The sequence below is a fragment of the Ursus arctos genome, unplaced genomic scaffold (genome assembly GCF_023065955.2).
Source record: "Ursus arctos isolate Adak ecotype North America unplaced genomic scaffold, UrsArc2.0 scaffold_3, whole genome shotgun sequence".
Taxonomy (NCBI): domain Eukaryota; kingdom Metazoa; phylum Chordata; class Mammalia; order Carnivora; family Ursidae; genus Ursus; species Ursus arctos.
The window spans coordinates 80,510,166-80,537,296 of NW_026622985.1; the positions used below are offsets into that span (position 1 = coordinate 80,510,166).

Here is a 27,131-nt window from a genome sequence, read left to right on the forward strand (position 1 = left end):
CAGGCATGCCTGCTCAAGCAGATGCCACGTGCTCTAATAAATAAATCTTCAAATAAAATGGGCAGCTGTAACAGTTATTTTTAAGGTCTAAAAGCTTAGTTTATAATTTACCAGAATGTGTAAAAAATACTTTCCCCACTAGGATAACATGAGTTAAAGCAATCTTTTCGGCCTAACTTTGCCTTTCTAATACTGTTTAGAGGAAGAGTATATGCTTTACTTACTCTGAAAACGGATAAATTAACAATCTCATCACTTGAATACTTCCTCTACAGAAAAATTACATAATAACCAATAGAATTATTGTTAATATCCTCAAGTATGATAATGGTACTGTGCTTACACAGAAGAAGTCCGGACTCTTCAAAGATGTATGCTGAAGGATTTAGGCAGAAATATTATATTTGCAACTTACTTGGAAAAGGCTCAACTAAAAATATGTATGATAAAGCAAATATAGCAAAATATTTATTGAGTCTACATGGTGGAAAGATAGGTATTCATTTATTTTACTCTTTCCACTTTTATGTATCTGAGATTTTTCATAGTAAACTTAATAAAGAAAAATTTCCAGTCAATATCTGTTGAACAAAAACTTAATAATGCCAACATTATGCAATTCTATCCAAATTACCCTCATCAACCAACTTCCAGAAAATGAAGTTTTCTCTGCTTTTGTAGTTTTACTCATAAAAATGTGGCAGCTGAAAGAAAAAGATCTATAATAAGGCCAAGTTAAAGGCCTACCACTACATTTTAACCAGTAAATATTACTACCAACCTAAAATTGGTTCTGCATTATTAATCATAACTTAAAGTCGCTTGGACAAGCTTAGACTCTTTTTATGTGATTAGAAGTTATGTAGTAATTTAGGAAAATCATAAAACTGATACGAATGTCCTCAATCATAGCATTTCCAACTAATAACCCGAACTTCAGTAAAAGGATCTGTAACTGGGGTGCCTGGGTGGCTCAATCGGTTAAGGGTGTGCCTTCTGTGCAGGTCATGGTCCTGGAGTCCTGGGATCCAGCCCTCCGTTGGGCTCCCTGCTCAGCAGGGAGTCTGTTTCTCCCTCTGCCCCTCCCCCACCATGCTCTCTCTTTCTCACTCGTGCTTTCAAATTAAAACTTTAAAAATAAAATAAAATAAATATAAATATAAATACAAATACATATGGAGGTCCTGGGATCGCATCCACATCAGTCTCCCTGCTCAGCGGGGAGCCTACTTCTCCCCTCCCTGCCCTCCTGCTCTCTCTTGCCCATTCTGCTCTAATAAAGTTTTTAAAATCTTAAAAATAAATTAATTAAACAAAACATGGAAGCAATCTGAAATCTACTGTTCATTCATAACACCAGGGATCAGGGAACAAAGATGAAAGAGAAATGTACTAGTGTGAAATTACATTGTTTCAGAGAATTCCTTTTTTTTTTTTTTTTAAAGGATTTATTTTTTGAGAGAGAGGGAAAGCAGGGGCAGGGGCTGAGGAAGAGGGAGAAGGAAAGAAGCAGACTTCCCCACTGAGTGGGGAGCCCCACGCAGGGCTCAATCTCAGGACCCTGAGATCATGACCTGAGCTGAAATTAAGAGTCAGATGCTCAACCGACTAAGCCGGCGGGGGGGGGCTGTTTCAGAGAATTCTAACAAGGGCCTTGTCCCACTTATTAAACCATACTGCCTCTCAGGACATACTCTACATGCAAAACAAAACTGAAACACAACATGGGTGAACAGCAAGTCCCCCTCTCCTAAAACATACAGGGAACAGATACACTCACCCCACCGGACAAAATCAGAAGGCATTCTTAACTTGGCAGCTCCCCGTTACCAGACAAGGACTGTAACATCTTGCTTTAATTCCACCATCTGTAATAATGGTAACAACCGATTTATTCATAGTCAAAGTCTGACTTAAACATGGTAAACAAAGCATTTGAATTCTGAGGTGAGCTGGTGATCAGTTAACACTGAACAGTATTTTAATAACTGTACTTTCATAATACTTCAACTAATTCCAGAGATTCATTCTTTTTAATTACATTTTTTTACTTTTTTAATTTTTTTAAAAGATTTTATTTGAAAGAGACAGAGACAGAGAGAGTAGGGGGAGGGGCAGAGGAAGAAGGAAAGGGCTGAGCACGGAGCCCAACGCGGGGCTCGATCTCAGGACCCTGAGATCATGACCTGACCCAAAACCTGACACTTAACCGACTGAGCCACCCAGGTGCCCCTCCAGGGATCCATTTCTAGAAATGAAAGTGCAACAACTGTTACTGGCCCAAGACAGAGGCTTTTCCTACTCAAACTTGACATTAACACAGATTTCTAAACATGAAGCAAAATTTTATCTCAGGAAGTCAGAAATAAAGATGTCAAGGGCCTCTAAAAAGCCTTAGGAAAAATTCAAACCAAGAAAGTTCTAAGTTGAAGAACTTAATTTTTACAATACATATCTGCAAAGATAATAAGATCCAAAGTAAGATTTAAAATTTGTCATAAAGCTATTTTCAATTTTCTATTCCCTAGAAGGCAATTCCAGGTATATGCATGGCTTTGAAGATCTTTCACAATTTACATATATATACACCCACAATAAGAGGTATATGCAAAGTATCTGCAGATAAAAATCACAGCATTCAAGTTGCAAAGATTTAGGATCATTTAAGCCAATTCCTTATTCGATATATAAAGAAAGGGATACCCAAGAAGGAAGTGAAAGGCACAAGGTCTCGCAGCACTGAGTGGCAGAGTCAAGGACAAGAACGCTGGATGGTCTGTCAGGCAGTCTTCTCTCATACTGACATGCTGCCCCTCCTCTACCAACCTCCCAAATTAGGTCCCGAGTTAAAGTCTGAAGATAAACTAGAAGTGAAAAGAGACAAGTTAATGCTTTGTCTTCTCCCTCAATGCCTCAGAGTAAATATGTCATCACGAAAACCCAGTCTTCCAGCAAAGCAGAATCTGGAAGAGATGGGATAAAAGCAAGAAACAAAATTTATAAACCAAAATTCAAAGCATGGGAAGCCAAGCCTGAATGATAATACCCCCCAATATGTAAATGAAAGAAAAAAAAAATTGTGACAAACACTGCTGGTTACCCAACCCAGTATCTATTCTCTTTTCATTTTTTTTAGTAATTTCTGCACCCAACGTGGGGCTCAAACTCATGACCCTGAGATCAAGAGGCGCATGCTCTTCCAATTGAGTCAGCCAGCCGCCCCTCCCCTTACTAATATAACTAATTTTATTAAGGGCAGTCAAAAAGTGACGTTTCCTGGCCTCTCTTGCAGTTAGGGTTGGTCAGCTGGTATTTCTGGCCCAGAATGTAAGTGCCATTTGTAGGGAGGGACACTCAAAAAATTCCTTAAAAGTTGGGGGTTGGGGGAGGAGTCTTAGCTAGTTTGTCTTAATCACCCCTTTCTTCCTCCTCCTGCATGTAACATTAATGTGATAGCAGGAGCAACTCCTACAGGACAGTAAAGATGGCTGGGTATGAGAAAACAGAAGGAACCTGGGTCCTTGACCACCTCAATCTTGCCCTTACCTGCTGATCTGTGAACTCCACGTTACAGCTACATTATTACAGATCTTTTAATAACAGCCAGCTACAATTCCTCAGGTATTCACTAAGCAACTACGTACTAAACGCAGTCACATATATGACTTTGTGTCATCCTTCCAGCAATCCTATGATATGGTATTTTCTTCATTTTTTTGGATGAAGAAACCAAATGCAGCTGCAAATCCATTATATGACTAAAGCCTATGGTCATTCCAAATATCTCACTTTTCCAATGCAGTATACGCCTACAAAGGTATACGCGTTTCAGAATGTGAATCATTCTCATATAATGCGCCACAAGCCCCTGCATTCTCTTCTATTAACACCATTAGTAAAACCCTGCCAACCCATGATCAGATTTCAATTTCTATGGGTAAATTCTTTATCAAGAACCCTCCTTCAGTTGACAGATGAGAAACCACACCTCCAGCAAAGTACCTCCAGCAAAGTATCAGGTGTGGTTCTACTAGTTCCAGAGTGTCTATTAGATCATAAAAGGCAAAAAAAGCTCAGCCTATCGCTTTTACAGCAACCCACATAATCTTGGTCACATAATGTGCTCAGCACATACATACTTACAGTGACTTATTTACAACCTCTGATCTTTTACTCGAGTTAAGCCACCAGCCACCTCACATCCCCACATGTGCCCTCTTGCTTATTTACCTCCTGTCTCTAGGACAGTCAGCTTCCTCCAGGAAGCCTCCTCTCACAGACTTGACTCCGTACTTTTCCAAGGTCCTATCCTCTTTTTAAATTTATTATTAAGGGTGCCTATGCTATTTACTTGTATAACATCTTTATATCTCCATGTTATGGTCCTTTTTGTTTTTATACAGAATTAAATAGAGGCAGGAGGTTAATAACAGAATACAGTATCTTTTTTTTTTTTTAAGACTTTATTTATTTGACAGAGAGAGAAAGACAGCCAGCGAGAGAGGGAACACAGGCAGGGGGAGTAGGAGAGGAAGAAGCAGACTCCCAGCAGAAGAGCCTGATGTGGGGCTCGATCCCAGGACTCTACGATCACACCCTGAGCTGAAGGCAGACGCTTAATGACTGAGCCACCCAGGCGCCCCCAATAACTCATCTTTTAATAGACCTCTTCAAGAGAACAGAAATTGCTCTGAAGTTACACAAATGAGCATCTGTATCTCCCAGGTCCTCATAAGACCACACAGAATAAATATTAACAGTACTCAAGTTCAGAATAACAATAACCAAAAGTAAACTTACAACTTCTTCAAGCTTCAGTGCAGTATTAATAAATATTGATTTCTTCAATTAAAGAAAATTTTAGGGGCACCTGAGTAGCTCAGATCATTATCTCAGAGTCATGGGATGGAGCCCTGCATTGGGCTCCATGCTCAGTTGGGAGTCTGCTTGAGGATTCTCTTCCTCTCCTTCTGCCCCTCCCCCGCTTGTGTGCATATGCTGTCAAAAATAAATCGTTAAAAGAAAATTTTTTAAGTCTTTCAATTCTGCTACTCTTCAATTTTTTTTAAAGATTTTATTTATTTGAGAGAAAGCGTGTGCACAAGCAAGGGGATAGGCAGGGGGACAGGGAGAAGCAGACTCCCCACTGAGCAGGGAGCGGGACAAGGGACTCGATCCCAGAACCCTAACATCATGACCTGAGCCAAAGGCAGATGCTTAACCAACTGAGCCACCCAGGCATCCCACTGTTATTCATTTCCTAAGAGCTACATGGTAAAACCTCCCATGGCCTGCTTTACAACAGAAATGAGAATAACTCAATACTCACCATTATGTTCCCAACAATATGATTACATAGGAAAACAAAGTTTTTCCTATGTATATAAAATTTTTACATCACATTTTACATTTTATTTTAAGAGCCTGAATTCTGGCAGTAGAATCTAGTCTTCTTTCTTAGAATGAAGATGTATGTTTTATGAATGGGATAATCTAACAATGGACCCATTGTCAACTGCCCAGAGTCAACTCAGGGCCTGATTAAATAAAATTTAATGTAACATATCCTGTAGCCCAAAAAGTAAACTGCTATTCAACGTTTCCTCCTCAGCTTCAAACAAAAACATGCACACACACACAAAAAAGTGCCACCTTATTTCATCATATCTACATTATTTCAGAACGTCAAGAAACAAAGAGGCTGACAACCTGATTCACCACCAACTCTAAGACATCTCAATTTGAAAGATGTTGAGATATGGAAAAAAAGGTGTTAGAATCTATAAAACACAGTATAAACTCTAACACTCTTTACTGACATGAAAATACTTCCCATCTTCACATTACACCAATTTCCCTTCATGGCTAAATGTGTATTTACCTTGTTTACTGTATAATTCAATTCAACCTGATTCAAATACTTTATATTAAAGAATCTACTCTTGGGGCACCTGGGTGGCTCAGTCAGTTAAGTATTCAAATCTTGATTTTAGCTCAGGTCATGATCTCACAGTAGTAGGATTGAGCCCTAAGTTGGGCTCCACGCTCCGCAAGGAGTCTGCTTGAGATTCTCTCTCTCCCCCCCTTCCCCTGCTCATACACACTTTCTAAAATAAATAAATCTTTAAAAAAAAAAAAAATCTACTCCTAACCATAGGGAACTGAGGGTTGATGGAGGAAGGGGATGGGGATGGGCTAGCTGGTGGAAGCGTATTAAGGAGGGCACTTGATGTAATGAGCACCGAGTGTTATATGTAAGTGATGAATCACCGAATTCTACTCCTGAAACCAGTATCACACTATGTCAACTAAATAGAATTTAAATAAAAATTTGAAAAAAAAAATCTACTATTTTGCCAACACTATGCATTAGGTACAAATAAAGCACGTCCTAGACTTTGTACAACACAACTTCTCTTCCAACATACATTTGTTGAAGTGGTGGTTCTCAAACTTTCTGGTCTTAGCACCCTTTACACTTAAAAACTGATGACTCCAAAGAGCTTTTACTGACATTTACCATTGTGAAATTTAAAACATCAGCTCATTTTAAAGTAATAAATCTTATGCATGTTAACATATATCATTTTTAAGAAAAATAATTCCCAAAACAAAAAAAAAAATTTAGCAAATTTCTTTAATGTCTGGCTTAACAGAAATGGGCTGGATTCTCATATACGCTTCTGTATTAAATCTGGTACATTATGTTTTGAATGCAGTTAGAAAAAGAAGAGTAGTTTAATAGACTTTTCAGATCATTCTGGACATTCTCCATTGATATTACACCAACACTTGACAAGTGGTAGTTTCCTAAAGGCCAGCTGCAATGTTGAATCTGGAATGGTACCAATGAATTTTTCATATTGTTAAAGTCCACTAGTCTACCTTGCATTTTTTTAATGGGTCTTTTACCCAAGCACGATTTTTTTTTTTTTTTAAGATTTTATTTGAGAGGTGGGGGAGGGAGAAAGCATAAGCAGGGGGAAGGGCAGAGGGAGAAGTAGACTCCCCACCGAGCAGGGAGCCCAATAAGGGCCTCAATCTCAGGGATCCCAGGACCCTGAGATCATGACCTGAGCCAAAGGCAGACGCTTAACCGACTGAGCCTCCCAGGCACCATCCAAGCATGATTTTCTATCATGTGCTGGCTATTTGGAAAATACCGGTTCACAGACTCATATGGATCTTCCTAATGCTGATACATTTCATTACACAATATTGAAAGATCATGTTAGTTAATATCACCACTAATCCCATCAAAATGTATTAGACGACTGTCAACCATGTGGTGGCAGAAAACAAGTTACCCAAAATTCCAATTTTTACTTTAAAGCTTGTATTTTATATTTTTACTGTATCATTTTATATACTAGCAGTTTTCCTTGAAATGGTGGCCTCGCTTTATTTGGAGAAAATGTCTGCCAAACATCCAACTCTAAACAACTACAATTGCTTCAACTACATCCTTTCAAGTACAAACGGCATTCCACAGAAAAACAGCTAGTTCAGTTGGCAACTCAAAATCACCTGTGTTGTTTCTTCTAGAAAACTCCACCATACTTGCGACTTGCAGGAAAGGTGTTTCCTCTTTCATCACACAGAATATTAGAATATTGGAATCACACATAATTGAAGGCCAAAATTTAATAAGTATCTTTACATCTCATCAAAGCCATGCTCAAATGAAGCTGCCCTTTTTTAACTGTAGGTATGTGGGGGGGGGGGGAGAGTATTTCTACTATGACCACTGTTTTGGTGGGCTATGGCATCAACAGTTTTATCCACCACTGGTTTTGCACCATCAGAGCGAATGTCAGCAAAAAAGGCAAGATAAAAAAAAAAAAAAAAGGTAGCTATGAAACAAGTTTTTTTAAATCTTTTTTTTTTTTTTTTTTTTTAAGATTTTATTTGACAGAGAGAGAGCCCAAGTAGGGAAAGCAGCAGGCAGAGGCAGAGGGAGGAGCAGACTCCCTGCTGAGCAGGGAGCCCGATGCGGGGCTCAATCCCAGGACCCAGGGATCATGACCTGAGCCGAAGGCAGATACTTAATGACTGAGCCACCCAGGTGCCCTGAAAACAAGTTTTGATCTTACAATCCCCCAGAAAGTGTCTCCAGGATCCCAAGGAGTCTGTAGGCAATACTTCGGAATCAGTGTTGAGAATTCAAGTTATTAAAGAATTTACCAATAATCTGAGTAAAAGTCTTTTCCTAACAGCCCATGCAGACACAAAGAAAAAAGCTGTATTTATGTGTACGTAGTTTAACTATATCACTGAACTTCAAGTTTTGTCCCTATGAGATTTTAAACACCTTGCTATTATATTTTCCCCATTATTTTGAGTAACTAAAAACAGGCCACATATAATTTTTATAAAAGGTGTGAGCTATTACAGCATTTCTTAAAATCTTCTCTTTCCTCAGAGTATGGGTGAAAGGTAACAACAACAAAAAACAAAGAATAAACTCCTCAGTCAGGTCTTGAGCAGACAAAAAAATTGATTGTATCAAAACTTAAGTTAGTAAAATATACCTTGAGAACCATTAATTTGTAAAGAATAACTTGAGACACTTTACGAAGTACAGAGATATTAATAAGCTATATGACTTGGTGAGTCTAAGGTATCCTACTTCACAAAGTACCAGAAGTGCCAACTGTTTCTTTCCCCAATCCACAATCCTAATAGCTTTTTTGATCTTAAATAAAACCAGCAATCAAAGAATCTTAAAAGGGAACTCATCTGAAAATGACTATTAATAAACTAAAGTGGGGCGCCTGGGTGGCTCAGTCAGTTAAGCGTCTGCCTTGGGCTCAGGTTATGATCTCAGGGTCCTGGGACTGAGCCCCTGCTCAGGGAGGAGTCTGCTCCTCCCTCTCCCTCGGCCTACTGCTCCCCCTCCTTGTGTTCTCTGTCAAATAAATAAAACATTAAGATAAAGTATTAGCATTTAGGACAATTTCAGAACACAAATGCTCACATCACACGTGGGAAAATGAGCAGTGTATGTGAAATGGCAAATGGAATCTGCACATAAAGAACTGAGGTCCTGGGTCGCCTGGGTGGCTCTGCTGGTTAAGCGTCTGCCTTCAGCTCAGGTCATGATCCCAGGGTCCTGGGGTCAGCCCTGCACTGGGCTCCCTGGGAGCCTGCTTCTCCCGCTCCCCCTTCTTGTGTTCTCTTTCTGTCTCTGTCAAATAAATAAATTAAATTGTTAAAAAAAAAAAAAAAAAAAAAAAAGAACGAACGAACGAACGAAAAAGAACTGCAGTCCTCTTCATTTGAGGAGGATGTGCCTCTCCCCAGCATAATTTCTGTATACAGAAACCTGTCACAGGTTTCTGATTTTCCATACAGGTGCCAAGTTTGGTCTAAAACTGACCTAAGGACTTGGCAAAAACCTATAGTATATTATGTATCAAAATTCACTTAACAGGTGTTTTCTGAGCACCTACTTCATATGCAAAGTTAATGTGTGCCAAAGGGACAAAAGCATGACAAACTCTCATTGGCTTCAGCTTCCTCCCATAAAGGACTTCCTCTACGATCTCAGCACTTTCAGCCAATCTGTGCAGCCAGGTTTTTAATCCATAAAAAGTGGGCCATAACACTTCAAAGCAAAGATGCTACAAGAATAAACTGAAATATACCAGAATGAGAAGCAGCACATTATAGAGCAAGTATTAGGGGTCAAGAAAGGCAGAACTAAGAATAGAATGGGCCAGCAGTATAAAATGGAACCACTTGTTACTAAGAGATTTTTTTTTTTTTTAAGTACAAAGGTGAATCTGGAAAAATGAAGAACCATTAGAAAAATATTAGCTCTGTTCACTAAAAACAGCTCACCAAGGTGAATGGACAAACTAACTGTGGTACATCCAGACAATCCAGCATTATTTGGCACTAAAAAGAAATGAGCTATCAAGCCACGCAATGTCATAATAGAACTTAAGTCCATATTACTAACTGAAAGAAGCCAATCTGAAAAGGCTATAGCCTATATGACTCCAACTATAGGACATTCTAGAAAAGGCAAAATTATGAAGGCAATAAAAAGATAACTGGTTGCCAGGGGTTGGGGAAGTGGGGAATGAACAGGAGGAGTACAGAGAATTTTTAGAGCTGTGAAAATACTGTGTAGGATACCATAATGATGGATGTATGTCATTATATATATGTCCAGACACACAGATACACAACACTAAGAATGAACTCTAATGCAAACTACAGCCTTTGGGTGATAATGATGTGTCAATGCAGATTCATCAGTTGTAACAAATGCACCACTCTGGTGGGGGATGCTAATAATGGAGGAGGCTGTGCATGAGTGGGGCCAGAAGGATAGGAGACATTTTCTGTACATTCTCCTCAATTTTGCTATGAGCCTAAAACTGCTCTTTAAAACTTAAGCCTTGTTTCTTTTCTTTCAAAGGACTTAAAGTGAGCAAAGAACCAGTTCAAAACTGGCACAGAGTCACCAAGCCAGTAAGATGGCCCTAAGTGCCACACTACTGACTCTCAGCGTCTACATGACCTCCAGGTGTTAGTATTAAGGCCAAAGCTCTAAAAGTGCACCACTGGGGTTACTAAGCCAATAAACAGCTGGTTATGAACACTTCTGACCTATATACCACACAAAAGCTCAGGTGTCCCCATGAACTAGTATACAAATTCCAAACTGTCCTCTACAATTTCAAAGACTGTATTACTATTTATTACTACTATGTTTATAACTAGCAAGATATTTACCATTAATATTCAACTTCTACCTTTCTTCCTCACTATTTTCAAGGAAGTTCCTAAGAGAGACAGTTTAGCTTAACACCTTAGCCTAGAAACCAAATGGGTTTGGCCAACATTTTTCCAGAGGTCACTTACCTAATATCCTCAACTATAAATACACTCTGTTCAAGAAAACAATGTACTGGGGCACCTGGGTAGCTCAGTCAGTTAAGCATCCGACTCTTGGTTTTGGCTCAGGTCATGATCTCACAGTTGTGAGATAAGCCCGGTGTCCAGCTCTGCATTCAGTGCAGTCTGCTTCAGAGTCTCTCTCCCTCTCCCCCTATCACTGCCACCTGCTCCCCTCCCCCCCACCCCGGCCACTTACACTCGCTCTTTCTCTCTAAAATAAATAAAATCTGGGACACCTGGGTGACTCAGTCAGTTAAGTGTCTGTCTTTGGCTCAGGCCATGACCCCAGGGTCCCGGGATCAAGTACTGCATGGGGCTCCCTACTCAGCGGGGAGCCTGCTTCTCCCTCTGCCTGCCGCTCCTCATGCTTGTGCTCTCTGACAAATAAATAAAATCTTAAAAACAAACAAATAAAATCTTAAAAAGAAAACAATGTATCGTATATACTTTTAGGACTTTCATCATCAGTGTTATTCCTAGGGAGAAAGGAGAAAATGGCAAAAACATCAGCCAAAATAAAAATACACTGGGGTTGTCAAAGTAAAATGAGTTTTCTCCTTTAAAAAAATAAGCTTCAAATGCTTACAAAATTCTGAAGAAAAAGTGAAGTTCCACACAGTTAATCTTCCCATAGTAACTGAATTTCTGGGGGGCACCTGGGTGGCTCAGTCGGTTAAGCGTCTGCCTTCAGCTCAGGTCATAATCCCAGGGTCCTGGGATCAAGCCCGCACTGGGCTCCCTCTCCCTGCCATTCCCCCTGCTTGTGCTCACTTGCGTGTGCACACATGCTCCCGTGCTCTGTCAAATAAATAAAACTCTTTTAAAAAAAAAAATTGAATTTCTGGTTAAAACTGACAACTACACTTATGTCAAGATTTTCAGTGAAACTACAAATAGACCTGCTAAAAAGAAAAAGGTATCAAAATGGTAAAAAATGCATTCCTTTAAGATAGAATAAAATGCTTTTGTGGGCCAAAATAATGATCCTCTGCTCAAACTAGCAGCTGATGAGAATATATTCTTCTCTCTCACGAGTTGATTATAGAACTGGTTAATAACAAGACGCCACACAGAATGTAATAGCATTTTATCAGTACCCCACCCTAAAACGCTAAGATCTTAGAATTCCTTGAGTTATGAAGCTTTTAACTAATACCTTCGCAGCTCATTCTAAGTTTACCTTCATTTTCACATATAAATGTTATTATAGACCTAAAAACAGCCAAATGTAGAAAGTTCAATTTGCCACTTGCAAATTGCTAAATAAACAAATCCTACAAATCTGTGAGCTCCCAGACCACATCCTCATATATTTACTTCCCATTTCATTTCCCTAAGGCCGTACCAATTTATACTTCATTCAAAGTCAAATATAACTTCTGAACAAAAGCTAATAACTTAGATTAGTGCACTAATATATTACAATCAAGGGTCAAAAACAAGGAGCAGGAAGATGGTGGCAGAGTAGAAGGACCACAAGTTCATCTCCGCCCACCAAAACAATTAGTAACTATCAAATCATCCTCAAAACCCCTAGAAATGGACCTGAAGACTGACAGAACTAACTCTACAATGAAAGGGAGAGAAGAGGCCACAAGAAGAAATTTAAATAGAAAAAAATTTTTTTGAGTCAAGAACAACACAACAACAAAAAAACCAAAACATTCGCACACACACACACAAGTCAAACAGTAACTCCTTCCAGGAGCAGAACCTAATTCCCCCGGGGCTTCTTGAATGTCAGCTACACTTAGTGACTACCTTCCAAAGAACAGAATACTGAAGGAAGAATAGTAACTTTACAGGAAAAACCTGGCGAGCACCACTAAGGCCTGTGATGTCCTAAGCACATAGGTATGCCCCTCACACAGCCCGTTTGCGATGAGAAGGGCACTTCACCCCTGTGGTATTCTTTCCAAAACCTCATAATGAGTTTGGCCAATCTTAATACCTTTACTATTACAAAGTCTAATCATGAGTGGAAAAAAATCAGATAAACTGAAATTGAGGAATACTCCAAAGAACACCTGACCAGTACTCCAGAACTGTCAACGTTCTATGAAACAAGAAAGAACTGAACAACTGTCACAGACTAGAGAATACCAAGGAGACATGACCACTACATGTAATGTGGTATCCTGGATTCAATCCTGGAACTGAAAAGAATAGTCATGGAAAAACTGGTGAAATCTGAATAAAGCCTGAAGTTTAGTTTATGGTAACATACCAACCACACTGTTGGTTCTTAGTTTTGACCAGTGTGTCTCTGTAACATAAAATAACATAGGGGTAATCAGAACTGGGTGAGGTACAGGAACTCTCTGTAGGATCTTTGCAACTTTTCTGTAAATCCAAGATTAAAAGCTTATCTAAGAAGAGTAAAAAGCTATCAAACATTAAAGCAAAACAGCAGAAAATGAGGCTGCTTACTTCCCAAGCTTTCTTTCATCCCAACTTAAAAAAAATTAAGCATCCAGGGGTACCTGGCTGGCTCAGCTGGTAGAGCATGCAACTCTTGATCTCAGGGTCGTGACTTCAAGCCCCACATTGGGTGTGAAGCCTGCTTAAAAAATAAAAAAATTTAAAGATAAATAAAAAAGTAAGCATCCAAAGTTTTTATACATGCTTAGCTGTCTTGAGACTAATAACTGAAATTACTATAACATGGAGCAAAACTGATCCATTATAGACACCCAGAGTTTAAATATCCATGAAAATGTTGGGGGCGCCTGGGAGGCTCAGTCGTTAAGCGTCTGCCTTCGGCTCAGGGCGTGATCCCGGTCTCGGGATCCAGCCCCACATTGGGCTACTCCGCTTGGAGCCTGCTTCTTCCTCTCCCACTCCCCCTGCTTGTGTTCCCTCTCTCGCTGGCTGTCTCTATCTCTGTCAAATGAATAAATAAAATCTTTAAAAACAATTAAAAAAAAAAATGTTGGCAACTGGGGTGCCTGGCTGGCTCAGTCCATACAGCATGAGTCTTGGGGTCATGAGTTTGACCCCCATGTTGGATGTAGAGATTACTTAAAAAAAAAAAATGTTAGCAAATAAATTTTTTACAAAAGATATCTTCAAAATACCTAAAGAGTATTAAAAGTAAAATATTAACTACTGAACTGTTTTAAACTCTGATGGGATTCTATTCTGGCTCTGGATGTATCCTTTTACTCACCTGTATTCCCATTCCCTAAATTTACCTTTTAAAAACCAAAGTATGATTTAGGTAATTAAATACAAAGTTTTGAAAGGAACAGCATGCTGTCATTCTATGCTGATAAAAACTCTGTAAGTCAGGCACCATTACAGGGCTTATATTATTTTTTTTTAATTATTGACAGGTCACATACAATTCAGAAACCTCAAAAATATAAAAGCAGTGCCATCTATTATTATAAAGAGACACCAGAACATTTATATTAAAACCTACTTAGTGTCATCTTTCATTCTCTAGGACTCTTACACTCTTATAAATAGCATTACCTAAGGCATTAGGTTATACTGTTTTAATTCTATTTTTCATATAGCAACTGTGACTACTAAATAGTAAAACTGATTTTATAAGTCAGGAATGAAAAACAGACTCCTAATTTCAACTCTGGCTTCTATTTTTGGTATCAATAATAAAAACAAAGTTACCAGAGTTTACTCTCCTAATCTGAAGCAGTACAGCCACGAATTAGTATTTCTCAAGCTACTACTTAAAGCCACAAAGTGGAGGGTGCCTGGATGGCTCAGTCGGTTAAGCATCTGCCTTTGGCTCAGGTCATGATCCCAGGGTCCTGGGATGGAGTGCCGGCATTGGGCTTCCTGCTCAGCAGGGAGTCTGCTTCTCCCTCTCCCTCTCCCCCTCTCCCTGCTTGTGTGGGCTCTCAAATAAATAAATAAAATCTTAAAACAAAACAAAACCACCAAGGATCTTGCCTAGAAATAATACAATTATTAATCTCAACTCAAAGAGCTCTTAAATTTAGAAAGCAACTATTGCTTTGTAATACTATTATTTGCATTCCAGGTTTTCTCCAAGTAGGAAAAACATGCTAAGATCTATGTAAGTGTAATATCTACTAAAATTTAACTTTAAATAATAAAATGTCATCAGAACTTCATCAAAGCTGACAGAACACCGTAGGAATGACATTTAAGAAATAAAACAGCCAGAATTAACAGACTAAAATCCTTATGTTTTACCAATTCATTCAAATGAGTAATAAGCCCCAATTTAAAAGCATACAAATCATACGCTAATTTCCGATTCTATAAAAAAACAGAATTTCTAATTCTATTACCCACTAAGCAAATGGAAAGATAAGACATGTATCTCTGTCAATTAAGATAATCCAGTTCAAAGGCTTGTGCATACGTACCAGGTCACCCCCCAAAACAAGCAATAAGCCCAAGTAAACACGGTTATTTCATTAGTCACTCTTTGAAGTACAAGAGGCAAAGGGGCTAGAACTTACTCCTGGGAATACGTTCCCACAGGAGTAAGGGACTGTTCCCATTTACCCTGCTTTAAGAACACAGGAGGATGCTGGATGATAAAGACCTCCAGACTTACTACCTTGAGGACTTATTAAAAGAAGGCAGAGTCAGCAGTTTCTGAATCTCGGAAACACTGACCAGATTACATAAAACCAGCTGAGAAACACCAAATTCTTCAGAGGCAAGGAGACACCAGGACCTTTAAAGTATAAGAACACAAAATTCAGGTGTCAAGTTCCATTGTGTCTGACTTCACTGAACGGAGTTAAGGCAAATCTAAGGCATAGCCTATTTTTATATTCAGAGGACACATAGCAAAGTTGTAAACTACTATGTATTTTTAGCATAAGTTCTAGTTTGATAAATAATTGCCGAACCACACAAAGTGAACTAAGTCTAGTGTATCTGATTTCCAATCTCCTAGAAAAAAGGACCTGGCTTCACTACTACTTCTGGTTAAGACTGAACATAAGATACCGTAAAGGATCTGGAAAGAACTTCTCCTCAAAGGTTTATTTGTGTACTTTGCTGCCAGTGTATTTAACTTTTGCTTGATTTCTAGAAATTAATCAAAGTGTAAGTTAGGAACACCAACAGAAAAAGAAAACAGATATACAAATGGAAATACATGAAATGAAATGACAGTCCTGATGAGCCACCAATAGTTTTCCTGATGTATCATGGTTTATAGGTTATAAAACTCAGCTAAATTTCAAAGGAAACGCCACATTAATTACTCAAAGATAGAATCTGGTACCTAACTATTCTAACCCAAGAGCTTATAGAAAGACAAGACAAAAGCAAGTAAGTGTTCTCAGTATACAAATGATTCAATACAGGTATACTCAAATATATGTCACTTGATCATCAAAGACCGCATTCAAGACCTGCCTTTCTTAACTGCCAGGAGAAATGGGCAGCAATCCAGACAATGAGACTAAAGAACACACTCAAAGGTCTACTTTCTCTCTTTCTTCTACCCATAAAACAAATCTGACTTAAAAGTATTTTGTTTTTTGTTTTTGTTTCTAATCTCTAAGGATACAAATGAATAAAGGGGCAAGAAACAGTTTTTTTTTTTTCATTTCATTCATTATGAAGACGGTGGCTGTAGCGAATTGAATGAATTAGTTGGTAAAATTAAGAGATGTTAATAATGTCAAATTCTGTTGCCAAGATCAATCATTTCTGTTATCAAACATGTATCATGTTCTACATTTTAACGTACTTTGACTATATGAATGTGAATATAATGTGTAATAAAACCCCCAAATCTCCAAGATCTACATCATGGGATGATTTCATTATAAAAGCCTTAGTTTAAATTAGCGGTCTGACCAAGTACTTACTAATTCACAGCTGTGGGACCATATATAAAAGCCATATAAAAGTGACTATTAATGGGAAAAAAAAGTAAATCATTTCCTTTGGAGTGAAACAAAAAGGGTTATGTAGTTTCAGGCTGTGCTGCCAAGGAGACTTAACTAATTTATATACAGATTTACATAAATAGATTAGCAAAGGGGTACTAAACATTCAGTAGTCTTTAAGATCATAAGACAATATAACCAACTATATTACATCCAGTGATCTCTTACGAACACAGTTCTAACTGAATCAACTTTCTATAGGTCACCACATGGAAAGGCTTACCAAATTTATGAATTTTTAAATTAATCACCCCTTCTGAAATTATACAACATCAAGTCCACTGATTAAAGAGCAATATCCAGATAACCAAAGTTATACTGGCACCACTTGGACAAAACAACTAAATTTATTTTCACTAAGCTGAGTAGTAACCCAATTGCTTCTGAGGTAACACGAACCAGGCACACGCTATATTTACTCTTCTATTTATATTACCTCAACTAAGATTTTATAATCCAAGAAACCTTGAAAAGTGTACATGATAAAAACATGATACATGGAAAAAGAAGAAAACTCATAACTTACAACATTAATAACAATTTCACAGGTAGGGAATCTCTCTTTTATACATAATGCCTCCCTGAAAGTGTCTAAAACAGACCAAGAAGTTGAACAAAAGATGTAAGATTCCATTCCCAATCAACTAAGCAATATTCTAAATCCCAAAATATGGTCCCTACAAGTGGTACCTGTTGTGGGCCCGGAGACAGACCCACCAACCACGTCTGTCTTGCAGAGGATGGCAAAGTCCAGCCAAGCCTCTCCCCTGCACATGGGTTTCCTACTCCTCCCTGACTTCTCTGCAGGGGCCAGGTCAAAAGATCAGCAGCACCCTTACAAACCTACCTTACACCCTAGATGCCTAAAAAGCAGGGGAAGGCAAAAAGGATCCTTCGTCCGCATATAGCTGTCCTGTGGGGCTTTCCACCACGCGGCTCTTGAGGATTTGGGTTCTGCCAGGCATAGTAGCCTGCACAAGCACCGGCCTGCAAACAACCAGACACCCTCTGCAAGCATCTGGTGAGGTACAGAGAAGAAACTACGATGGTACCTGCACATAAAAATACAGCAGTTCTTCTAAACCACCATAGCCCCACCCCTGAGAATCGCTAATGTAACAACAGTCTCTCAAAAGTACAAACTGACTTTTCTGCATTTTCAGAAGGTTTCTATATTGCACTTTAATTACATTTTGGCAATCTGAAAATAACAAACTTTTTTTTTTTTTTTTTTTAAAAAAAAGGAAGGTCACCTATGTGGATTTCTTTTTTTTTTTTAAGATTTTATTTATTTATTTGACAGAGACAGAGACAGCCAGCGAGAGAGGGAACACAAGCAGGGGGAGTGGGAGAGGAAGAAACAGGCTCATAGCGGAGGAGCCTGATGTGGGGCTCGATCCCATAACGCCAGGATCACGCCCTGAGCTGAAGGCAGACGTTTTAACCGCTGTGCCACCCAGGCGCCCCTGAAAATAACAAACTCTTAATAAACATGCTCAGAGCACCACCCTTGTGTCTGACGACTTAACCCGAAGTCTCCCCACCAAATAAATTGTCACTGACTGCAAACTGAAACAGGCATAAACCAGGAGGTTGTCTTCTTTCTTGTTAGCCAAGTTAGAAGTTCCAGCTGCCATTAATATGTTAATTGTTAAAGCAACATGCACGCAAACACCTACCTATAAATTCAAATGCTTGTCATTTGTAAGAACGTAACAATACCAGCGACTACAAAGCAATGTCTTTTTTTTTATATGGCAAATGTCTATCAATCTATCAAGTAACTTACATAGAATGCCAGAAAGTAAAAAAACAAATAAACAAAAAAACACCAAAAAAATCCTATTTTGTTAAAAATTAACTTTAAAAAAATTCTGGGAAAACATATTAAGGAAACATATAATCTGTTTCCGGTTCTGCAGAGTCGCCATTGTTCCTGAATTTAGTCCATATGAAAACTGAAGATATATTCAGACCTCAACAGAGTCCTCCATCAGTATTTGTCAACTGCCGTAAATGCACTTGGAGGTGCTAAGTAAAACTAATGTAAAAAAAAATTATCAGTATTTTACGAAAAAAAAAAAAGGGAATCACCAACAAGTGTGTTTATCTTTTCAGAAAAGGATAGTGTTACTAACAAATGCAAAAATAAAAGTTATTTGTGATCATAATTCCTGAAGTACCATGTCAAAGGGCCGCAAAACAAAAATATTTTACAATGAAAATTTAACTAATTTTGAATGGAGGAGAGGGAAAAACAGTTACCAAACTAGCTTGGACAGACTTAGATTAGAAATCAGTACTTTAGAATGTTATTTAATGGGATTCCTTTAAAATACAAAACAGAAACAATAGTTTAATGTCACAACTTAAGTCTATGTGAAATACAATCATCAGTCAAAATTAAATTCAGGCTACCTGTTAAAAAGTTAAGCTTATATCTACCCCATGATTCAGCTATTCCATTCCTATATATTTACTCAAGAGAAAAGACGACACCCATCCAAGCAGCTTCATTTGTAATAGCTCCAAACTGGAAATAACCCAACGCCCATAAAGAAGTAAATGCATAAACAAATTGTGGTATAGCTATACAATGACATACTACTCAGTAGTAAAAAAAAAAAAAAACAACAAAAGCAAAAACGAAAAACACGATGAACCTCAAAATATGAAAGAATTCACATAAAAGTACATACTGTATAATTACATTTATATAAAATTCTAAAAAATGCAAAATATAGAGACAGAAATTAGATCAATGGTTGTGCTGATAGGCTTCATGGGTGATATTTATCTCAAAACTTATCTAATTTATCACCTTCAATATATATAGTTATGTCAATTATACCTCAGTAAAAAACAAAAGGAAAAAAAATTTCAGATACCAAAACTAATTCTATAGCTCTTGCCAGTCACACCTAATCACGAATGTAATATATTTAACCCATCAACTCACAGTAGGCACTTAGAGAAGTACAAAAGTGTCCTTAATTTGAAGAGCGCCATTATCTCACACACACAAAGTTTGAAACAAAGAGATCAGAACCCATTTGTCATCACTACGACAGGTTGATTGCTTCACTGCTGAAATCACACTAAAACACAACAGAACAAAATGAGAGCACACGGAGTGTGGGGCCCCACGATCTTTAATTAAATATTTTAATTCAAATGGTTACTCTTTGATCTAGTAGAAAACAGAAATAATCCAAAAACACAAGAAAAGCCTTATGCACAAGATGTTAATTTCAATCTTATCACAGAAAAATGGCAAAGAATTAAATCAATGGCATGGGCATGGAATCACATATTACGTGACCTCTTCATTATGTTTCATACTTTTAATCAGGAAAATAAGCTGCAAGAAGCAGTAAGCAAAAACAGTGCACATATAGTATGATCAACAGGTTGAAAATAATGTACGGGGGTAGGAGACTTACAAGAAAAAACATTATAACGTTAATATTTGAGGACAGTGCTTCTTAAACTGTAGTCCCTGGACCAACACTATCAATATCATCTGGGAACCTGTCAGAAATACAAGTTCCCTAAACTCACTGAATCAGACAACTCCAGAGTTGGTACCCCAGCAACCCAAACCCTGCAAGTAATTAAGATCACACTAAAGTTTGAGAACCACTGTTTAAAGGATAGGATTATGGGGGGCTGTTTTCTTTACCTTTTGTAACCGATACTTTCCTCAATTACCTTACTACCTGCATAATCCAATCAAGGATTTTCATTAAAGTATTTTATTAAAACATATACTGTGGGTCTACAGTCAAGAAGCTATCATACCATAAGTACTTTTACGCATCTGAACTGCAATGGATAAAAATTCAATGATTCTTGGAATCATCAAATTTACTAAGAGAGAACAAGATAGGGGTGCCTGGGTGGCTCAGTCGGTTAGGCATCTGCCCTCCTCTCAGATCATGATCCTAGGGCCCTGGGATCAGCCCCCTCTTGGCTCCCTGCTCAGCGGGGAGCCTGCTTCATCTGCTCCTGCTCCCCCTGCTTGTGCTCTCTGGTTCTCTATCAAATAAATAAAATCTTAAAAAAGGGGGGGGGGTGAACAAGATACTAAGTTTCATATATACTTGTGTGTATACACATACACACACACAAATCCACGTGTATACACACATATAAAACAGGTCAAGGTGCTAGGGAAATTGCACAACACTGGGAAACCAACCAATCCAGGTTTTTCTAACACATGCACACCAATAGGGTTAAGTGACTTTTATGGGTCACATTTGCAAAAGATTTTTTCCCCTATAAGCTGAATTTTTAGGCTTGTGTGTAATTTACTAGAACTGCACTGCAGGACTCTGATGTTCTGAAGCTGTGAATGCTTACTCATGTAGGTTCCTGCTTAACAAAAATAAGTACCAGTGTGTTATATTTGTCACCAAAATCTAGGCAGAGAAGACAAATTCAGAACACTGGGAGTTGCCAAAGCTTTAACTTCTAGCTTGAAGACCATAAAACTGTCCCACCTTCCACCTCATCACCTCACAAAAACAGAGGCCACAGGAAATAAAAGCAAAACACAGGTTCTCTCAACTGACACTGGAGCCAGTTAAAAGATTACAGAATTGTCTACACTTTGAGCACAAATTAAAGAGTAACAAAGACTACTGATTTAGGGATAGAATAACTACTGATTAACAACAAAATACCAAAGTTGAGGTGAAAGACAAACAGCTAAGCATTTTAATGTTTTTGTTTCCATTTTTTAACATCTATCTTTAAAATACTAGGAATACAGATCCCCATACATCCCATCGCATAAAATTCACTTTTTAACCTTTCTACTCCTTGAAAAGTCAATTCTGAAAGTAAATACAAGTTATTCAAAAAGCTGCTACATAGAGTGTTGACCTACTATAAACAGCTTCTACTTTGATTTTTTTTTTAATTGTTTAACTGGTTACATAAGCACCATGACCACCCACACTTAAATTTTTCACTACTAAACCCCCAGCACCTAGCACCTAGCACCAAGCCTGGCATAAAGAGGGTGCTCAAATGTTTTAGGGGGATGAACTTGTTATTGAAAGCTTCTGAAACCCTAAAGCAGACACCCAGGATTCTGTAAGACTTCACTAATGCTGTTAATGAATTTAAAGTCACTGACCCTTTCTAGCATTCTTCAAGCTTTTGACGGGAAAATTTACATTTCTACCATACTTCTGAATCCCTGCGTGAGTCATATAAGTACATTTAAAGTGGCAGCATACCCTATTTTAAGTTACTGCAACTCCCTCTGAAAATGGGAATCTCTGAAAACTTAGTATTATAAAGTAAGTTCCAAAATCTCACCAATAACAAATATAGTATATGCCAAGTCCCATTATCAGGTTCACTTCTCTGATTTAACCTTGAACAGTTATTTCTTGTACTCTAAAAAGTCAGGTTTTCCTCTTTTTACCCCCTGAAAATACAATTGAACCTGTTAACACTTCTCACAAGGCCTCCCCAGCCCCTACTTCTTTTGTATATAAACACACTCTGGTCACACACTCCATCAGCTGTTTTGTAGCTCCGCCCCTCCTCCTTTTCCGGGTAGTAACAGAGCAGCCAATGAGCTGTGAGGAGCTATGCCTGAGGCCTTTTGCCTGCATATGCTTTTCCAAAACAAGCAGCTCCAGCCTTCAGCAGGGGCCACTGGTTCACAGATAAAAGGATCACCAGGCTGTGCAACAGGGTGAGACGAGCAACCCCCACCAACAAGGAAACCCGTGTAATCTGAGCTGTTTGTTCCTCCACCAGGGAGAATTTAAACCGATATTCCTTTAGGGCAAATCACGCTTTAAGGTCACCAGAGTCCCAGTTCTCAGACAATCTAAATAATCAGAGATGGAAACCTCAAAGCTTGCCAGGCTGGGAACAGCACAGTATAACCAATCTACCTGACTTTGCAAACAAATGGCCACACTATTCAAGACCGTTCCACAGGATTTGGGCTGACTGTAAGTTTTCTGACTGGGACACATTCCTACAGGGCCCAAAAGTCAGTACATCAGTCTCTAGGCTCCTGGAGAGGTTTGCACAACCCTCAGCAAAGGATCAGAACAGAAACAATGAATGAGTCAGAGTTTCAGAACATAATCGCCCAGCAGATTATTAAGTGCATCGGTGCAAAACACTCACTCCCTGCATAACTTGAGAGTCAGCTCTCCTCCTACCAACCCGTCACAAAAGAAATATCACCGACTCCAAACAACAACCAGGGACTGTCTCCGAAAGAACACAGCGAGCTGGTGGAAAGCAGTGGCCAATTAGTTACACATCCCCTTCTCTCCCTACCCCCACACGACTACTTTCCTACTATATAGGTTCCCTGCCAAGCTGTAAATCGTGGTGGCATAATTACACTCAGGAGACATCCCAAAATGGGCTGAAACAGGAGATTGCAATGAAACCAGCTATCGGCCTCCAAACCAAAGAAATCATCAAGGGGCACCGAGGGGCAAAAAGCAAGTACATTCCTTCAGACCTTCTTTACTTCCTCTCCACCATCTTTCATTTTCAACCCCCGGCCCTTTCACACAATTGTACTAATTTTAATAGTGGGTTGGAAAATTTTACCTTCAATTTTTTGCTAAATATACCTTGCTCGAAAATTATTGGCTCCATTTGGGCCTACTAATATGAATTCAACAGAGAAAAGGGGCCACAAAATCTCTCATCCCCACAACACACATGCACACACAAAAGGAAATACAAAAATTTTAACTTCCAAACTACGTGAGACCAGAAAATAAATACGAAACAAAGATAACCTCTGGCTTTTAAGTTCCGAGACTGTTGTCCTCCTATCTCAGAGATCTATGATTTTAAAGCGCCTCTGCTTTCTTTTGTCAGAAAGGAGGAAGGTGGGGAAAGAACAGAAGGCCAATGCATCTTTGCCTTTCTTCATCTTCTACTAAAAATAAGCTATGAAATAAGCCACTTAGGGGAAGAAAAAAGAGAAAGACACCCTGCTGTTCTTTGTCTGTTTTCCTCTCCCTCTCCACCCCCCACACCCCGACTCCTAAATGCGGTAATCATTCTAGATGCCACAACTACTAAATGAACAAAAGGCACTATATGGAAAAGGCATCAGGTCAAGTTAGGCCTCACCCTTTATCCCCAATCTTCTAAAAATATATATGTATAAAATTTGAGACTCTAACATTGATCAAAAACAGCTGGAATTCTCTCTCCACCTCCATCCCAATTAAACATTAGGTAGAAATTTGCATTAGGTGTGACAGTAACTCTCAATTCAGGATAAAAATAACTCAGATTCTGCCACCATGTCATTTCCTAGTTTCTAAACAAAAATAAAACCCGAAACTGCTTTGTGTAAAATGTACACACAGCCATAGTTACAAGTTTTCCTGAAACCTTATGAAAAGCCAACATTACTGGTATCATTCACACATTTACAAAACTCAATCACAGCCACAAACAGCTCATAAAGAGTCAATTTCACTTGTGCCTAGACATATATTTGGAGCATATATTTTATTATTTGCTCCTCTCTGTAATCCTCCCTCCCACCCAAAAACTGTAAACTTCAAAACCCTAAAACTTAGAAGTCTACCTACTGTTCCTAATTTCTAGCTAAGTTTTCCTGAGTGACGAGAAAAACACCTTATTCCTGAAAAGATTATGAAAAAAAAAATCTCTTGCCCAGGCAACTTCCCTCCCATCCCCCACTTCCAAACCAAATACAAAAACTACTTTTTTTAAAACTTCGGAGAATTCCATAACTGAGTATTTAACAATAATCATCAAGCTCTAAAAAGAAGAAAAACATCCAGTCAAAAACAGTAACAAATAAAAGGAAGAAAGAAGGAATTCACCTGAAGAATCTAGCCAAACAACTTGAGTTATATAAACAAAACCCTGCAACAGGGGGAAATGGTGGGGGGATGGGGGTGAGGGAGAAAGAGAAGCAGGAGACAGGACTTTTTAACTGCGTTTCACACACCACCACTCCCCATCCCCGGTTCCCCTTCTCCCCAGGGATTAGTTGTTCAGAACACTGGGCTCATTTCCTCTCCCCCCCCCATCTAAATTACCCCTAAAAATTTTTCTAGATTTGTCACAGGAACCTTCGCGAATTTCTCTAGCTGGTCATGAAATAATCAGTCTGGACTCCAACCAAAACCACTGCCTGAAGGGCCCTTATCAGTTACAGCTTTCCCACTGCTACCTCCAGAGTACATAAAGTTGGGGGAGGGGGGTGGAAATAAAGGGTGTCACTTGGTAAAATCAGGGCAGTTATTCCCCAAGAACCTTATCCTCATACAGGGAGTTTGCTTAAGTGGCTAGTAGAGAGGCTATTTTGTCAAGGAGAGATCCTCTTTCTCTCCCTCCCCCAGCTGTCACATCCACAATATGGAGGGTGGCTTGCTGGAGGGCTGGGGGTCCTCACCACATCCAACTATGGGTGGGACAGGCTTTGTCAGTGAAAACAAAAACGGTGGGGTTCTTTTAGGGACCAGAAAGCTTAACAAGGGTCTCTGATTTAAAACACTCAGAGCTCTTTATTACAACAGGGGGCACTGAGCAGACTACTCTTCCTAATATAGAAAGGAATTAGGGATAAAGGAGGTCACTTGAGTTACCCCAGTTCAAGAAGCATAGTGAGTGGAAGGAATGGAGGCATCTCAAGAAAGGAAGAAAGGCTTCACTCTCGGGAATTTCTATCATGAGTCCCTAAATCCAGAACGAGCAAACAGGAGAGACCCTGAGGTGGGCACGACGGTCAAGAGAGGTGGATGGTCCTGCAAAAAAAAAAAAAAAAAAAAAGGCCGTCTTGGGAACCCAAACGTCGTGAAGGGAAGTCACGGGCAATGGGGGTGCAGAAGAGCGAGGAACAACGCACATTTCGGGGTGCTGCAGATAAAGGGGGAGCTGAAAAGGCTCTTGGCTCCTGGGAGGTGCCAAGGAGCCGCCGTAGGCACTGGGGGGAGGGAGGAGAGGAAGGGAGCCTCGGACAGTGGCCTGGAGTGCCCCAGGGCCCCTGCTTGGGTTTCAGGGGTGCCCTGGGCATCCCCACACCGCCCCCACTCGACAGCCCGAATCCCCCCTCCACGAAGGATACAGCTTGACCACGTCCGTGTCCATCCGCCTCTTGCCCGGACTGGGGGATGACATGGTGTCGCCGCTGCCTCCCCGTCGCCTGCGCCGCCGCCTCTCTCCTTTCCTCGGCCCGGCTATCACGGGCCCCAGGCCCCGGCTCTGAGGAGCCCGCGGCCGCGCCGGCTCCTCGGTGGAGGTGGCAACACCCCCGCGGTCCTGTCCGGTCCCGTCAGCCGCCGCCGCCGCCGCCCCCCGCACGGGGGAACACCGGGCACTGTCCGGCCGAGTGGGGGTGGGGACCCCGCGGCGCCGGGCTCGGGCTGCCCCTCTCCGGCTGTGGGTTCCTCCGCGGCCTGGTCCCGGCGCTACTCTGCGCCGCGCGTCGCTCCCTCCTGCCTGCTCTAGCTCGCTCGTCTGCTCGCCCGCTCACCCTCTCGCCGGCTCCCTAGCAGCCTCCACGACAAGCGGACGACTCCTGCTCAGTCGGCCTCTCTACCCCAGCCTCGCTCTGGGCGCCGTGACGTCACCTCTGTGACGTCATCGGCGGGGCGGGCCCAGCTGGCGAAAGGGGTGGGGCGCCGCCGCCGCGGCGTGGACTTTCCCGGGTGGTTCTGGGAGATGTAGTTCCTCTTTCTCTTGCCCTCACAGCCCTGTGCCCCCTCCCCCAACTCCTCCACACACTTAATCGCTCAACTGCCAGTGTCGTTATCATCATCATAAACGATAATAGTAAATAATGGCAATATTATTACATTTGTGTGCTTTAGGGTAATGAACCTCCTTCTCACATACACTGTTAAAAATGCTGTTTATTTGATTTGAGGTGGCAATTACTAGGATAGGCATGAAAATCTGGAAATTCCCACACCAGCAGGTTCCCTGCACCTTGCCTCCTCCTTGAATGGAGAGAATCTGTTTGCAGCGATTGTAGACTACAGCAAGGCTTCCTCAGAGCTTGCAAACCAGGGTTCATTACCCTCCATGTAGAGAGGGCCACTAGTTCAAGGATTAGACTTGAGGCAGCAAATTGGCAAGACCAGAAATAATTTGGTACTAGCGTCCTTACCCCACAGAGTATGAGGTAATTTCACAAAGTGAATGACTGATAGAAGCAGAAACACCCCAAGTATGCTGTAGTTCGAAGGACAAAGATTGTTCTGCCCTCCACACCCCTGTCCCAAAGCTATATACTCCGACATTAATTCCATAAATATCTATCGAGCA

The 27,131-nt window shown here is 40.0% G+C and overlaps 1 protein-coding gene across 2 annotated transcripts in view; it reads right to left on the reverse strand.

The window, feature by feature from the left end:
• UBE2H (ubiquitin conjugating enzyme E2 H) overlaps nucleotides 1-26,433 on the reverse strand; it is a 101,472-nt gene extending 75,039 nt beyond the window's left edge. Inside the window, exon 1 of one of the 2 annotated variants that reach the window (XM_026511057.4) lies at nucleotides 25,930-26,433. In XM_026511057.4, coding sequence (XP_026366842.1) covers nucleotides 25,930-25,982 — 53 coding nt within the window. In that variant the 5' untranslated portion in view covers nucleotides 25,983-26,433. Of the gene's footprint in view, nucleotides 1-1,780; nucleotides 9,163-25,929 lie in introns of those variants that run through there. The other variant, XM_044388253.3, reaches the window with a different exon arrangement.
• Nucleotides 26,434-27,131: the final 698 nt, after the last annotated feature.